The sequence below is a fragment of the Hyaena hyaena genome, unplaced genomic scaffold (assembly GCF_003009895.1).
Source record: "Hyaena hyaena isolate Hyena2069 unplaced genomic scaffold, ASM300989v1 scaffold_584, whole genome shotgun sequence".
Taxonomy (NCBI): domain Eukaryota; kingdom Metazoa; phylum Chordata; class Mammalia; order Carnivora; family Hyaenidae; genus Hyaena; species Hyaena hyaena.
The window spans coordinates 605,445-622,679 of NW_024081205.1; the positions used below are offsets into that span (position 1 = coordinate 605,445).

The 17,235-nt window shown below is 52.2% G+C and overlaps 1 protein-coding gene across 1 annotated transcript in view; it reads left to right on the forward strand.

Moving 5' to 3' along the window:
• Positions 1-17,235, forward strand: part of ZNRF1 (zinc and ring finger 1) — a 109,001-nt gene that overhangs the window by 90,222 nt on the left and 1,544 nt on the right. The window contains exons 2-4 of the mRNA XM_039256462.1: positions 4,514-4,609; positions 14,757-14,862; positions 16,415-16,506. Of these exons, the coding sequence (XP_039112393.1) occupies positions 4,514-4,609; positions 14,757-14,862; positions 16,415-16,472 (260 nt within the window). The 3' untranslated portion in view covers positions 16,473-16,506. The remainder of the gene's footprint in view (positions 1-4,513; positions 4,610-14,756; positions 14,863-16,414; positions 16,507-17,235) is intronic.

Below are 17,235 nucleotides of genomic sequence, written 5' to 3' on the forward strand. Positions count from 1 at the left end.
GTAGCATTTATGATCCTTTTGCCATATAACGCCTCCTCCTCAGACCAGCCTGCCTGTCACACAGCCCGGCAAGCAGGGCACACAGTGGACAGTCAGTCTTCCTGGGTGCCATGTACCTGCTCTGGCTCCCTGGCTGTATCACCTTGGTGCCCTCTTCTGCAAAGTAGAGTTAAGATCAGTACCCACTCTGTTTCATGGTAAATGAGGAAACACATAAAGCCCAGTGGCCGCTCACAGTAACGACTCAATAAACCTGGGCCGTGATTTGTCATCGCATGCAAGAGTGGGAGCCATACAGGCTGAGCAGGGACCATTGATACACACTGGCAGCTTGGAAAGTGCCATGCACGGTGCTCCAGAAATTCAGAGGAAACAGAGTGCCTCGCTGCTCCGTCATCCCATCTCTCAGCCCTCCAAATCCTTCCCCAGCCCTCCAAATCCTTCCTGCTCGTTAATACTGCCAGACTCCATGATACATCTGATTAGCTTCTTTGTAGAGGCTTTCAGTTTCCTTATCTCCTCATTTGATCTTTTTTTGTTTTAAGTTTATTTATTTGGGGAGAGAGAGAAGGAGAGAGAGGATTCCAAGCAGGCTCTGCTCCATCAGTGCAGAGCCTGACACGGGACTCAGTCTCTTGAACCGTGAGATCATGACCTGAGCTGAAATCAAGTGTCACCCAGGCGCCCCACATTTGATCCTTTCAAGAGTGAAAGCAAAGTACCTATTTTTCAGATGAGGAAACAGGTCTGGGGAGAGTGGATTCCTTACCACATCTTGAGGCTGGAAAGCCCAGGTCATCTTGTCATTTCCCACTCACATAATAGACTCAGTTATTTTTCAATCCCTACCCACCCCCATTCCAGAGGTAGGTGATGCAAGTGGCACTAACCCTGCTTTCACTGAAATACAGGTCTTTTCCTGCCATGGTGGTGCTCCCTCTCCAGACGGAATATTTCCCAACCCACCTTTCTTAAAATCCTGTTCTGAGGTATGTTTCCCAGCACCACCAAGTAGTTGACTCAATTTCAACACTGTCTCCCTGGAGGTAGCATCAGGCCATACAGGGTAAGAGCTCAGTCCCACCGGACTGTCCCCCACTTCAGACACCAATCACAAGTCCATGTTGTCACCTATGCTTCTGCCTGACTGGCTCTTAATCAGTGGTTCCCACAACCCCCTTCTCAGGTTCATTTATAATGCTAGAGCCCTCACAGAACGCAGAGAAACTTTTTACTTACTTGATTACCATTTCATTATAAAAGGATAGAACTCAGGAACAGCCAAATGGAAAAGATGCTGAGTGTGAGATATGGGGACAGGGCATGGAGCCCCCATAACCTGTCTGGGGGACCATCCTCCCTGAATCTCCATGTGTTCACCACCCCGGGAGTTCTCTGAGCCCCGGGCTTCATTACATAGGCATGCCTGATTAAATCCTTGGCCGTTAGTGATTGAACTCCATCTCTAGCCCTGCACCTCCCTAGAGGTTGGGGACAGGATTGAAAGTTCAGATCCTCTAATCAGCTGGTTGGTTGCCCTTGCAACTAGCCCCCCATCCTTTGTTTACCAGAGACCTTCCCAAAGTCACCTCATTAACATAAATTCTGGTGTGGTTAAAAGGGACTCGTTATGAATAACAGGACATTCCTTTTGCCTTATGGCTCTGGAGCTATTTCGGGAACCAGTGACAAAAGACCAAATACTACTGGTCTTATTATGTTAGGAAATTCCCAGGGTGTTAGGAACTCTGTGCCAGAAAAAGGGCAAAGACCAAATACATAGTTCTTCTCATAAATCACAATATCACATGCATAGCGGGCTCCTTCCCCATGAAAAGGGCTTTAGATTGTGAGCTAAGAAATCTGACTTGATGGGGCACCTGGGTGGCTCAGTCAGTTAAGTGTCCAACTTCAGCTCAGGTCTTGATCTCAAGGTTCATGGGTTCGAGCCCAGCATCGGGCTCTGTGCTGACAGCCAGCTCAGAGCCTGGAGACTGTTTCAGATTCTGTGTCTTCCTCCCTCTCAGACCCTCCACTGGTCACACTGTGTCTCTCTCTCTCTCTCTCTCTCTCTCTCTCTCTCTCTCTCTCAGAAATAAATAAAACATTAAAAAAATTTTTTTTGAAAAAGGAATCATGTTGGGATGAGGGGTGATTGACGCTATTATATTGACAGCCATGAATCTGTTCTAGTCTATCAGAAAAGTGAGTGATGTGAGGTGCAAGGCCTTTTATCAGTAGTAACAGTTCACTTGAGCACCTCCCAGTGACTGTATCAGGGCCTGGTGTTGGAGGAGTTGGTCCAGAGCACATCCACCCTAGCATGCCTGCAGCTCGGAGTCCTCAGCCTGCAGACAGGGTGCTAACATAAGTTTAAACTAGAAATGTCCTGTAGTCACTTAAGGTATCATAAAACCTTGGTCTTTGGAGTCAGAAAAAAAAGTGCAGGAATCTCTGGAGAAAATAAAACAATCTCCCAATGGTTGGTTATTCTGTGGAATGTTACTTAACACTGGTTTATTTGCAGGGCCTGGGCATGAGGGCAGGTCCAAGGATGCAGAGGGACTTGGATTAGAGGTGAAGACATCCCTGTCCTATAAGACTCAAGTGCATTACTCCCCTGTCCACATGTCACACTGGGTCCATAGATTTCTAACCTGGGTTAGGAATCAGCCTGTCACATCTGAGATCCAGTTTTGCCTGAAAACTGGGGATGGACCCTCCCTCACCATGTTTCTTATCAGTCTTCTGGGTTTGTTATTAATAGATTCATAATCACCCAGAGATCAGAAAATACAGCCCTTGCTCAAAGCTTGGCCAGAGCCCTTGGATTGGTAGCACTTGCAAGACTTTTTGATTTTATTTTTTTAAGTTTATTTATTTATTTATTTTGAAAGAGAGAAAGAGAGAGAATCCCAAGCAGTCTCTGCGCTGTCAGTGCAGAGCCCAGTGAGGGGCTCAAGCTCACGAACCACAAGATCATGACCTGAGCTGAAACCAAGAGTCAGATGCTTAATTGACTGAGGCACCCAGGTGCCCCACCAGACTTTTTAGCTGAGACACAGGATGCTAATGATCTTTGAGGAAAGGGGTTGGGATAAGGGGACTATGCCATGGAGTGAGGTCCACTTTGTCTGTTGTTAACTGGACCCTAGATTTTCTGTCTGGTCCTGTTGTTCACTGTCACTGAAAAGAGCAGGATTTGGAGAGTACTTTAAGCAGAGTGTGCCCTACGCGGGAACCTGGGAGCTGGCTTGCTTCCTGTCTCAGCACCAGCAGCTGTCAAAGTGCAGGGCTTTCCGTACAGAAGGAGCAAGGCTCTGGGAGAGATGCTGGTGAAGTTGTGAGCTCTGTCCAGGAGGGAGCAGCTCACAGTCTGTACGAGCCCTCAGCCTTTTATCTATTTCAGAAGAAAGGTTGCTGCCCAACGTTACCAGCATCCCATGAAACGGTGCAAAAACACTTCTACTAAAAGTTAACGGGAGAGTCGAACCTTGACAACAATATTTAGATGTGCTGTCTTGGACCCAGGAAGTCCAGGCTGAGTGGGTAGGAATTGTGGTCACAAAAGAGAGAGAGGCTATGATGTATGAAATTTGATGTGGACAAATAAGTAATAACCTGTCGATGGTCTTAGATCTTTCTGGTTAGCATGGAAAAGAACTGATCATCTGAAAATAACTTCAATAAAAATAAAAATGGGGGAAATTGGAGATCGTTTTTATCTTTAAAAAGTTGTTTATAAGAAAAATAAGTCAAGGAACTACATTTGCTCCATGGAGTTCAGCTCAGAAGATTCTCAACCGCAGTCTCCAGTAATTGGACACAATTCTGATAAAACTCCTTGGGTGTATAAGCAGTCCAAACTGCGTTGGGAGGGGGAAAGCGGGGTCATGGCGCCCTGAGCTCGCCTGGTGTAGTGGAACAGCTGTTCCTGTCAGTGGCATATGGCCCCGGCGCGCATGGCATTTGGGAGTGCTCCAGAGGGCCGCCCTGCTGCTCCACGCTCTTGGGGGACCGCCACCTGAGCCGCAAGGAGGCAGCGTGCCACCTGGTTATGGGTAGTCGAGGAGTGTGGCTGGACACCTTCCTCCTGCAGGTGATCCAGCCACGTGGTTTGAGAGCTGGGAGCAGGAAGGGTATCAAACGCTGTCTTATTCAGAGACTGATGATCTGTTTTCCTCGATTTTGTTCCTCCCTATCCCTGCTGCCCACTAGAGCCCCTGGGGAAAGGATCTAAATGGAAAATAAAACTCAAACCAGCTGCCGGTGACTTCCGATAAGCTTCACCGAGGGGCCTGTGGCAGGGAGAGCACTGGCAAAACTAGGGGATTCAGGAGCTGTGATAAAATAACAATTAACGCAGGAGACATCGGGTCTAGGGTGTATCCAGATTGCAGTTCTCCACGTTGACTCTGACCCCACGTGGCTGTGGCCATCTGCGGGTTTCTGTGTTTATTGTGGGTGTTCTTGGTTTGGAGGAGACACTTCATACTGTTTTCCTCTCTTTCAGGTTTCAAGTGCCCCATTTGTTCCAAGTCTGTGGCTTCTGATGAGATGGAAATGCACTTTATAATGTGTCTGAGCAAACCTCGCCTCTCCTACAACGGTAAGGGCTTGGCCAGGGACGGGGAGTCTCCACCTGAGGGTCTTCCCGAGTTTGAGTGGCTCTGGGCAGCCTTTCCACCCACTTTCCTGTGGGAATGCCTGCGTGATGTTGAGGAACCCGACTGTTCAAGGTGTCTTGGTCACCAGCTGGAGAGGCAGCCGGGTAGAGCTGGAAAGTGGCCCAGGGGTCAGGCCCACGTCTCCCATAAGTCTCTTGGGTTGCTCAGGCCTTCTGCCCCCTTAGTTCCTTGGACCTCGGGTTGGGAGACATGGCCTTTGCCCATTTACACACCTGAGGGCAGAAGGCCTGGGGGGACACCACGTCTCCTTGGGGAAGGGGACATTTGTGCCGCTGGTGTGCACAGAGCCTTGGCTGTCCACACCAGAATACATTCAGCAAGTGGATACCCTTCGAGGTTCAAAATACTGCCTGCCAACTGGTCACTCCACCAAGGCCACTCTGCGTCCTCCTTCGGAGCCGAGCATTGAGCCCAGCAGGGGTAGAATCAGCGGGCCAGGCCATTGCTAACATGGTGCCTCTGTGGGCACAGTGAGCGTCAGCATCTGCCCCTGTCACTGCCTGACTGGACAGCCTGAGACAAGTGGCTCAGGTTAGCAGAGCCCTGGGCTCCAGGTCCATGAACTGGGGCTGTCAGCAGCCTGGCTCCGAGGATTTTGTCAGAATAACGTAAGATACTCACACTAAAACCCCTCAGTACAGAGCCTGGCCCGTGGCCAGTGCTCAGGGGGTTGCAGGTTACAGCTGGCCTGGATCGGAGACAATCACCCGCAAAGATGTCAGCCCGTCCATGAGTTGGTTTCCTTTCATCATTTTCCAGAGTGGACCGACCTCTCTTTAGTGCTGGGGACCGTGGGCTTCCGCCAGCACCCTGTGTTCACTCTCATGTGCTTAGTCTGGTCCTCAAACCTTGTTCATCAGAGAACTGCGCCTTCTCCAAGGCACTGGGTGTGAGGGGGGTGTGTTCTGGCCCTGCCACGGAGCTACTTCTGGGGTTAAAGTCACAGCATTGCTCAGGACGGGCTCTGTGATTTCTCAGAGCCTTGGACCGGATGGGAGGTGAGCCTGTGATCAGTTGAACCCTCTCCTGACAACGAAGTTTCCTGAGTAGACTCTCCTTACAGAGCTGTCCTTGGGTTCCTGCCTCCACACAGCACTAGCCCCAGGAGGCCTGATGATTCCAGACTGTTCCCTCAAAGCAAATCTGACATATCTAACCCTACCTTTCTCTTATCTCTGATTTACTTGCTCAGTGGAAAGATCTTGAGGGTATGTGGGCAGACGGTTCATTACCTTCTTGTCTCCACTACACTCGGTCTGATCGTATTTGCTCAGGTCACAGGACCAGCCGCAGGGAACGTTGTGGCCCTGCCTCTGCCCCCAGCATTTCCTTCCCCTTCATTTGCTACCTGGTGCCCAGGAAGCCCCTCTTCTTCCCTGTCCCTGGGACACGGGCCACGTCTCTGAAACTTGTCACATGAGCTCTGGGCTTCCTGTCAGACTTGTCAGTGTACGTTCCTTACAGGATGCTCCAGCTCCACTCTGTCATGTTCCTTGTCTCTGCCTGGGACCATGGAGGGAGCCGAGGCTTCTCCCATGGCCCAAGCCCTCCCCAGCCATGGCCTCAGAAACTCTGTTCACTCATTCTCCACATGTGCAGAGCCCTCATGAAGACCGCTTTTTTGTCCTGTGCACTGCTGCGGAGAGTTCTCTGTAGACACTGCATTGCTGTCATAAAAACACAAAGCAGCCTCAGAATGGGTTCCACCCGAGAGGACTAGGCTCTTGACGTCAGCAGGGAGAACTTCGCAAGGGCAGCTGTGGAGGACAGAGTGCTCTTGGGGCCACCTGAGTGAGAAGTACCCGCACACCCCATTCCGAGAACAGGGAAAGCGAGAGGCTTATAAGTGCCCAGTGCTGCCTGGAGCTCTCTTCCCTGCCCGCAGCCCCAGGGAAGGGGCCCTTCTCCCTCTCCCCTCACTTCCATGGGAGAGCTGGCTTGGCAGCACACCCTGGGCACAGGCCACCCGCAGAAGCCAGACTCAGAGTCCCCTTAGAAGAAGAAGTTGCCCAACCAGCCTGAGACACAGCTACAGCTATTCTCAGCTCTATCCCATTTTCCACTCCTCCTCGAATTGAAGGGCCACCTCTTCAGGATGTGAGTGAGTGAGTGAGTGAGTGAGTGAGTGTGTGTGTGTGTGTGTAAACTAGAGACTCAAAGATCTCTTTTGCAAAAGCCAGCCCTTTACCACCAGAGGCAAGGAGAGGCATGTTGCATCTGGTCCTGTCAGTGGAATTTGACTTAAGGGGATGAAGATGCTGCAGAAATGGCGGGCTGGCCGCTCTGGGTGCTTAATGCCTTTATGACCTACTCCTGATAGCCAGTCTCTGTTTTGTGAAGACATCTAAACCTTCCCGATAAGAGAAGGCATTTGCCACCGGGGATGTGTATATGGAGTAGAAGTCTCCAGAGCTTGTCTAGGGCTTGTTCTAGCTCACATAGAGACAGGCATTTCAGGGGCCATAGGCCAAAGTCCCAAGTCAGGACGTCTGGGTGTTTTTTGGTTTTGCCAATAACCTATTTTACCCATGATCTCTCATCATCCCCACCTCCCCAGCTTCACTTTATCTTGTCTGGTAAAAAGAAATGTGAGAGGACTTCTTTACGTTCTTTAATCTGTGAAGTGTAGAGCTCTCAGAATCTTCTGGAAACTGGGCAAGATGAGGCTTTCTTAGTGAATGGAGAGAAAAGTGCTGTTTTCTTATGAAGATTCACCAGAACTCCTGGTCACTCCTCTGGAGATTTCTCATGTGTGTACACACACACACTTTCTGTAATTGCTGGCATGAATTGGGGAAATTTCTAGAAAATTTGCAGTGGTTATATAAGATGAAATTTAGTTAACCACGAAAGGAAAAAAAGTAGAAACCTCCTAAATGAGGCAGATAGAAAGTAGTATTTTTCTTATTATGAGGGTTGGCCTGAGCTGTGGATTGGAAAGCCTCCAGTAGCAGCCTGCCAGATTAAAAAAAAAAAAAACTTTAGGAAAGGCAAGACTAGTTGAACTGGTTCACCCAGTGCTCAAGAGAAATGTGCAGGCCAGTAACTGGTGCTCCCAGGGCAAGTACCTGGCTAGGAAGGCTTGTGAGTAGTTACCCCATGCAGAGGGTGCAGGGAGGGGAGGGTATAGGGCCCCAGAGCACTGAATGGGGTGGCTCTGAACTCAGGACCCCTGTGAGGTAAGAGAGGAATTGGTGGGACTCACTTTTGTGGATAGATGTGGTGAGCTTGAATGGCCCTTTAATTTCTCTCCATTTCCAACATCTATTTGTGGTTCTGAGACCAGGGAACTCACCGTCAAGAATATGCACTCAAGGAGCTCCTGGGTGGGTCAGTCGGTTAAACATCCAACTCTTGTTTTCAGCTCAGTTCATGATCTCATGGTTTTTGGGTTCGAGCCCCACATTGGCTCTGTGCTAGGGACGCAGAGCCTGCTTGGGATTCTCTGTCTCCATCTATCTCTGCCCTTCCCTGCTTGTGCATTCACTCTCTCTCAAAGTAAATAAATAAATAAATAAATAAAAAAAGAATATGCACTTAGATCTTGACCTTCACATTGCTCAGCTAGCAGAGTGAGCCTTGAGGTTGGATAGTGGACCTGATTTTTCTATGAACAAAAAAGAGGCATAATGCTATCGGGGGCATGACAGATGGCCAGCTGTCAGTGGAAAGTTTCAGGGGCCCTGATTCCGAGACTAGCTCAGAATCCTTGGCCCTGGTAGATTCTGGGGGGCTCAGGTTTCTTTGCCAGCAATATTAAGGAGAGCTTGGCAGCTATCAGAGTGCCTTCAAGAGATGCTCTCCCCTCAGCCTTCTTTCTTTCTTCTCTTTCGTTCTTCTTCTGGACCCACGCTCTGTTTCTTAGATCCAACCTACCCTCTCCCCTCCTCTCTGCCAGAGGTCATTGCCCCCAGCTTCAGGGCTCTTAAAATACTGCATGTCACACAAAGTTTCTTTAAAGGAAAGGGAATCTGACTCCCTAAAATGCCTGCTGCGAGTTTACCCCAAGCTAAGCAGACTTGTGTCAGTGGTGCTTATTTGGCCTGTGTCCCTGCTGAGAGCCTGTGGTTGGGATGGAAATGCCTTTTCTTAGGCGTGGGGGAGCCACATCCTGGCCATGGAGTGTGCCCAGCTCAGGGGCTACTGTTAGATGCTGTGGCAGTGCCAGACTCAAGAGGTATCTGCCCTGGTGCCCCTCCTACAGGAGCTGCTGACCGGAGGGCCGCTGGGAGAGCGGGGAGCCCTTGGGCAGGAGACCCACAGGTGCTTGCCGCTGTGAGGAGATCGGAATTCGGTGGTTACAGGAGAAGAGACTTGAGTGGGGTCGCCGCTTTATTGGCTGACTCCTCTGGGCTACCGTCATTGCAGCGCAGCCCACCAGAACAACTGGAGCATGTCCCACAATCTGGGGTGCTGGGGTGGGCACCCCACTCCTGGCAGGGGAACTCTCTGCTCCAAGTTTCTCCTCTTGCTGGAGATTCCCCAAGAAGGGAGCTGGCGAGACCAGGCAATGGCGGCACTGCTCCTCCCCGCCCCCCGGGAGACTGGGCCAGCAGCTCTGCCCTTGTTGAGGAGGCTGCGAGACCAGGCTCCGCTGCACCTGGGCAGGAAATGAGGCCAGGAGGTGGGGCCAGTGTCTCTGCGTCATTTGCTAGGGGTTCTCCCTCTGGCTCCCACCTTCCTTCCCGCCAGGGCCCTGACTGCCATTAGGCTCAAGACAAAATGCATTATGTGTCGTCCTGCCCTCAGCCGCTGGCTCCAAGCTGTACCAACTTGAACCTTCCCTCCAGGCTGCCAGCAGAAAGGGAGCTGTGACTATTTGGGCCTTCCCGCCCTCTCCATGCCACCGGGCCAGCCCAGCCCCATATGGCAGCCCTACTCCTAGTTTCCTCCACCCCCCGGAGCCCCTGCGTGCACACAGTCACAAGAAGAGAGAGATCTGAAGCTGTGGGTGAGATGGGTGCTGTTCTCTAGCCCCAAGGGAAGAGACTCCATTGCCTGGTCTTTTAAGGAGAGGAGGTAAGGTGGCCACGTGGAACTTGTCTGGGGAGTCATGGCCACTTATAGCTGCTTTAGCTGATCCAGAGACCCCCACAGGGTCTTTAGGATTCACTGAGATGTTTCTGTGAAGTTCTGACATACAGCTGGCCCCAAAGAAATGAAGCCTCCTTTTTCTCCTCCTCCTAGATCTTGCTTTGACAAACAGCAGCTGTCAGTGTGTCCCCTACCCCATATCTCAAGGCTGGAGAAGTATGCAGCCACCCCCTTCGCCAGCCACGGCACTGGTGTCACTGACCCTTCCTGCTGTGGCGCCAGAGAGCTTTGCCTCTCGTTTGACCCCCCAGTCCAGTTGGACGGACCAATATTAGCATCATTTAGCACCATCCCCACCCAGATCTGACACTTCTAAACTCCATCTTAGGCAGTGACATTGGCTTTGCATAGAGCATCAGGTTTGTTTGGGACCAATTAGAAAAAGGAAGAAAGCACAGCTTCATTCCTGGGTTCTCATCAACCAGCATCAGTTGAGGCCCCTCCTCTGGGAACACCAAAGGACATTTGTGTCCATGTACCAGGTTGCCTCAGTTTGTGCCAGACCCAGGTCCTCGGCTTTGTGCCTCGAGGTCCCTGACAACAGGCAGCAGCCTCCTGCCAGAAGAGTACAGAACCAGCTCATAGCCAGCCGTCAGCTTCAGCCATTTCCACTCCCCTGCTGAGAGCTCCCAGGGACATCTGGGGGCTGCTGACTCCAGGGCCCCAGGGATTGAGACAGGAAGTTTTACTCAACCCGTTCAGGCCTGTGGCCGGATCTGTGTACCGCCTGCCTTCCGCTGTGGGAAGAATACTGCTCCCTGGGCACCGTGCCGGGTGTGGGCGCCACCGGCTTCCCCAGGCTGTCAGGGCCCCAGCCGTGAGCTCCCCTGTCCCAGGGGCCTCCAGGCCCCCTTCTGCAGCCCAGTGGGGCAGCTCACAGTGGAGTCCCCTACCCAGTGCTGCAGCCCCAGGCAGTCTGGTGAGATGCAGCACTGTACTGTGTGCAAATAGTAATTGATTGTTTGTAAGAAAATGCACCTGACCTTCATGTGCTCAAGCCTGAGTCCTTAATAAGAAAAGGAACCGCCCTTGTGCTTCCTACGCCTTCCCCTAGTGACATCCAGTATGAAAAGGGGAGCGTCAAGCAAACCTCAGACCTTCTCTCCATTCCTGGATCTCTCCCTGGATCTCTGTCACCTCTGCTCTGGCCTGGAGGCAGCACAGGTGGAGAGCACAGCCAGCGGCTTGGGAAGCTTTGGGGACCCAGGGAATTCTAACCTGCCCATTGGGCTCACAGCTGGGGAACCAGTCAGTGGCGGGAAATGCAGAGGACATTCATTGGGAATCTGTGTAACGTTACTGCACCGCAGGGATAGGAAATCATTCGTCGGGGTGGGGAGGAGCCATGAAACGGGGCTGGGGCCCAGACTCGCTTTACCCATGAGACGCCTGAGGCGGACAGGCCTCTGAGGAGGGTCTGTGGTACTACTCTGCCTCCTCAAAACTAGACTGTTTTCCCTCCTATCTTTATTGGGGTGTTTTCCTCCAGTGTTTTATTATGAAAGCATCAAACATACAGCAAAGTTTGGGGGCTTTGCAATGAGCACACAGAACACCCACTGTCTGGAGTCTGCGCTTTACTGTACTTGCTCTGTCACACGTCTCCGTCCACTGGTCCCTCCTGTCCTTTTGATGATATTTCAGGGCCAAGTGAAAATACCAGTACATTTCTTTATTGGGGCTTTTCATTATACAAGCAATGCATGTGCAAACAAATTTCAAAATATATATAAAGACATTTTTCTTCTAGTCCTCCTTTCCTTCACCATCAGAGTGTATATTCTCCCAGAGAAGTTTCTGTGCCAACACAAGCATGCATGGAAGGTATCTGGTGCTTTGAGATATGGGATCATGCCCATTTACTGGTCTGCCACCTGCCACATTCTGAGTCTGAGGCTCCCTTCTCAATGGCAGGCTGATGATGTGCCATTTGCTTTTTCTGTTCTTGTTACCCTTGCAAGTGGGCCTCTGGGTTAACCTGATGTTAACAAAAAATGACCACAAATTGTCTTGGCCAGGAAGAAGAGAGTGACTTCTCTCACAGCTCAAGTGCACAGGGACTTCAGTATTGACCTGGTCCTATCTTAGGCTTTTTCCTCGGGGTTCTTGGTGGGGAGCTTTGAGGCACCTTAGCCTTCTAGGCTGTGAAGAATTCTCATTTTAGGGGTACCTGGTTGGCTTAGTTAAGCATCCAACTCTTGATCTGAGCTCAGGTCTTGATCTCAGAGTCATGAGTAGTCATGAAGCCTACTTTATAAAGTGAGGGGGTGTCTGAGTGGCTCAATAGCTTAAGCAGCCGACTTTGACTCACATCATGATCTCGTGGTTCATGGGTTCGAGCCCCATGTCCAGCTCTGTGCTGACAGCTCAGAGCCTGGAGCCTGCTTCAGATTCTGTGTTTCCATCTCTCTGCCCTTCCCCCGCTTATGCTCTGTTTCTCTCTCTCTCAAAAATACATTGAAAGACATTTTTAAAAAATTAATAAACTATGAAAGAAAAAAACTAACAACTAGAAAAAAAATTTTTTTAAAGAATCCTCGTTTTCTGGGCCCCACATGTTTTCCTTTCCGCCAAGGTCATCAGAGAGCACACAGAAACAGCAGTGGAGGGGGGCACCAAGCAGAGGGTCCCAGGCCCTGCACCACCACTCATGAAACCCCCATCTCAGGCAAGATGTTTGATTTCTCTGGCTTCTTTTTCCTCCTTTGCAGAGTGGAAGTACCACACATGCCCTGCCTCGCTCATAGGATTGTGAGGCTCAGTTGAACACACACATCCAGCCTCGGGATGTGTCTCATCAGCAGTGCTCAAGGACAGTTAAAATCTCTTCATAGTGGGGAACTGATCCTGCTCCGGGCTCTCCTTAACATCCGTAACCCGACCCTCTTGGTAGTTCTCCTGTGGTTTAGGGAGCTTCTCAGTAACCTTTGCTTCCTTCACCTCTAGTACCTGCCTTCCAGATGTTAGAGTTAACCTGGGTTCTGTCTTTAGTCTTCTTAGATGTCAGTCAAATCTCTTTATCCCATGTCTACACCCGTCACCCACGTCTCTCCTCTGAACTCCAGATTTAGACTTGAATAGACTCCCGTAGGTTTCCATTAGTTTGTTCACATGGAGATGCCTGGTCAGCACCCCTCACCCAACCCTGAACTCACTTGTCGTGCCTGTCCTCCTCCTGGGTCCCCTCTCATAGTGACGTGCACCCGCCACTCGCCCAGGTGCCCTTCTTGCCCCTGAGGCTAGTGCAGGCCCTGAATCCATTGCTCCTGCATTGCTATGTCAGCCTCCAGACTGGGCTCCCGTCTCTGGGCTCTTTCGGCCCCCTCTCCAGTAACCAGCAGAGACCAGATGTGATCAGAACGTGTCCCCAGGGCCTCCCGGTGAACCAGGTGAAGCCTAGGTGCCACAGCAGAACACGAGTCTGTCCTGGGGGAGTTGGTCCCACCTCCTCCTATGACCCCATGTCTCTCTGCAGAGGCCATAGCAAGCTTCCTGCGCTTCCCGACGCTCGGATACTGTTCCTTTGCCTGGAATGTCCTTTCCCGAACAGTCCCTGCCCTGATAAGACATCTGCCATACCCTCATACCTGGGCCTGTATGCATCGTGGGGCTTCCTAGAAATGCCCGTGCCGCCCCTTTCCGTTTTCTTGTCAGCCTCCCCTGTGAGACTAGGACTTCAGTCCTGGGACCGTGGTTTATTCGCTGACTCGCCAGTGCCCAGAATGTCACAGAAATATGATCAAGGGCTGCTGACTCAGCCCTGGTGTTCTCCCTGTTCTGCCCAGGCGTTTCCATCTGTGGCTGTGCTAGGGGCCTGTGGCATGCAGTAGCTTCCTTCCATTCATTCTCTTTTTTGAGGAGCCTTTTTCTCTTCTTTTTTAAATTGAGTTGTACAACCTAATAACGTTCAGGATGCTCACAGTGGATGGGGCAACCACCATCTCCATCTAGTTACACACATTTTTGGAAGAAAACCCTTTGCATGATGGTACTTTGACAAGGTATCTGAAATATAGTCCTCAAAGAGCCAGAGGATAGAATGGCAGTCGCCAGGGGCTGAGGGGATAGGGAAATGGGGGTTGCTATCCAAAGGGTGTGGAGTTTCAGTCATGCCCGATGAAGAAGTTCTGGAGAACTGGTGTACAATATCGTGCCTCCAGGTGGCAACACTCTGGTGTACACGTAAAAATCTGTTGACAGGGTAGATCTCGTGGTAAGTGTTCTTACCATCAAAAAAAGGGAAAAAGAAAACCCCTTGCCCATGAAGCAGTCATCCCCCGTTCCCTCCTGCCCCAGCCCCTGATCTGCTTTTTGCCTGAATTGATCTGCTCTGCACATTTCATATAATGGAATTGTTCAGTAGGTGACTTTCTGTGTCCGGCTTCTCAGCAGTGTTTTTGCAGTCCGCCCACATTGTGGCCTGCCTCGGTTCTTCATTCCTTTTCACGGCTGAGTAATATTCCGTCGGGTGGCTGGACCACATCTGTTTATCCACTTAGCAGCTGGGGGGATATGGGCTGATTCCAGCTGTTGGCTATTGTGCATGCATAAGTAGCGGCTGGCGCACCTGTCCCTTTCATTTGCTCTTGCCTCGTACCCCGTCGCTGCTTTTCCAAACTGGAACTCTGTGCAGCACCTGGTCTGTGTGTCTGGGGGACGCTCCGTTCAGGGAAATAGTTTGCCTCTGCTATGTGCCTATCCCCCCTCCCAGCCCTTTTCTGCCTCCATCCCCTGGCCCTTCGTTTGGTGATTGATACCATTTGTCTTCAGATAATTAATGTGTGGTGTTCATGTTTTGTCTATGCAGTGAGGGCCTTCAGGTCGAAGTACCCTTGGTCTTCTGTGTCGCCTACAAAGCCTTGCCCACTAGGGGACCCAGGCAGTCCCAACCAGGCCCTAGGTCCATGCCTGCCTTGTGCCACCTGTCTGCTGGTGACTGACCCTCTCCCACTCACCTCTGTCCTCCCTCTGCAGATGACGTGCTGACAAAAGACGCGGGTGAGTGTGTGATCTGCCTGGAGGAGCTGCTTCAGGGGGACACGATAGCCAGGCTGCCCTGCCTGTGCATTTATCACAAAAGGTACGAAAGGGTTGGCAGGGCCAGCTCAGCCCCATCTGAGACACCAGAGGGCTCCTTCTGTGCAGGTGGGGGAGAGAAGGACGGACCCTCGTCACTAGCCATTCTGTCCCCTCTGGTTGGGGATGACCTGTCCTCCTCACTGAGGGCTCAGGGGTCGAGGCAGAGGCCCACAGGTGGAAAGTCTGAACATGCCGAGTGCAGGATGCAGGCCTCTGGACTGATGGGGAGACCCGTGGAGCCCCCCAGGTTCAAGGCACTTAGGACCCCACCTGGAAGGTTGGTTCTGCATTCGTCTCCCTGAGCCTTATCTTCCTCTGCGGGCCCCTGTGCTCCACAGTGTGAGGACCGTCATCTGTGCCAGGGAGGCAGAAGGGAAGGGTGTGCGTGCCGCCCCTGCACCCGTCCCTTCTCCCCGGGGGGGGCTGAGGCAGGAATAGACACTACCTGTGGGGCCACAGCCCCGAGAGCCGCTATAATTAGCGGGGCTGAGATTTGTCCTCAGGCTCCAGTATGAGCCTCGTTCTTGTTTCCAGCAAGAAAGAAGACACCTCCTTACCCGAGACGGGAGGACTCTCTGTGCCATCTGCTCTCGGCTCCTTGAGTCCCAGAGCTTCTCCCGATACACGGGCTTTTCCAAAGCCCGACTCACGGGGCTGTTGGCCGCGATGCAGTTGTGCGCCTGGGACCCAGACGTGGCTGGTTTATGAGAGGCTCGAGGTTGGGTTGGGGTTCAGGGGGTGCTGTTGGCCTGGGCCCAGCAAGGATTGCTCCAGTGTCCCCAGAAGGCGCCACTCAGAACCGGAAGATGGAAATCTTTGGCTCTGGGGGAGAACGGTGCAAATTATCTACCTCATTCCTGCCTTTGAAAATTGCTTGGTGTCTGTTTACAAGTCAGAAGGCTGTTTGGGGCCATCTCTGGTCCATCTGCTTCAGGTGGGCCTTTCTCTGAACACTAGAGACCAGGGTTGCGCTGTCAGCCCCTCGTCTGGCCCTCCTAGCAATGTCCCACCACAGCTGACCAAGCCAGGCAGGGGCTGGGCGTCTCCTGAGAAGTCCCACCACGGAGGGAGCCTTGAGGCTGTCCCTTCGACAGAAGAAGGGGCTCCCCAGAGCTCAGAGCAGCGGCCAGCCCGCTGGGTCTTGGTGTTCATGCCCTGGTGCTTTAAGCCCGAGAGATGGTGGGCTCACTACCCTGCACGGCCCTCCCGCTCTCACCTTCTCCCTGGTAGCTGTTGCCTCCCTCGGGGCTCCACGCAGGCGAGGCCTGGTCCCTCTCAGGGCCACACTCCGTTTCCTGCAGTGCCCAGATCTGCCTGATCCTGTACCCATCGTGCCCATGGGCTCATGCCTCAGGCTGAGCCAAGATCCGTCCTGGTGCTCTTCTCCCTGCTTCAAAAAGTGGGTGTCTGGGAACACACTTGTTTTTTCCTGAGGTGCGAGCAGGCGAGATTTAACAAACCCCTGCTCAGAAGCCTGACCCTCGGAGAGCGCCCCGTAGGGAGCGGCCTGGTCCGCAGGTAACATGTCTCCCCTTGCCACCTCCCTGCCTCAGTTGCATAGATTCGTGGTTTGAAGTGAACAGATCTTGTCCAGAACATCCCGCGGACTGACCCTGCTGGGCTCGCTTGCTGACTCCTCTCAAAGGTGAGCCCGCGGTTGGGGGTATTCCGGGCTCAAGGCCGAGGGTCGAGTCACTCTTGGGCCTGGAGGTAGGGGAGCAGCTCGCCAGTGGTTCTGTGGGGGGCAGTGATTCTCCGGGAAGGACAGGAAATACAAACGCCCATGGTTATGAAGGAGAGCCTCAGCAGAACTAGGTTCTTTGGGAAGAGACCCATGAGTGCCAGACACCTGCAGTGAGCCTCCCCGAGGAAGGTTCAGAAAGACCCCTTTGGAATGTGCTGGTGGGAAAAACAGCAGCACGAGCTGTGGGACAGACGCCGGGTTTGCACCCGCCCCGCCTCGAGCGTGAGGGGCGTTTCAGGATCTCTGCTTCTTCGGGGACAGGGGTGGACATCACACTTACTCAACATGACAGCCCATGGGACAATAATTATCCCCTGTGGTACTTATTGGTGATCACCTCAGCCACTGCTCTTCCACTTGCAGGCCACCTCCCTCACACTCACACACACACACACACACACACACACACACACACATACTCTCTCTCTCTCTCTCTCCCTCCCGCTCATACATACTCGGTCACACTCACACGTGCACCCACATACTCTCACACTCACACACACAGTCTCCCACTCATACACACCCACATCCGCATCCTCTCACACTGTCACACACACACACACGCACGCGCGCGCGTGCGCGCGCTTCCAGGTGAATCAGCCACAGCAGGCCAGCATGACGACCTTCCCC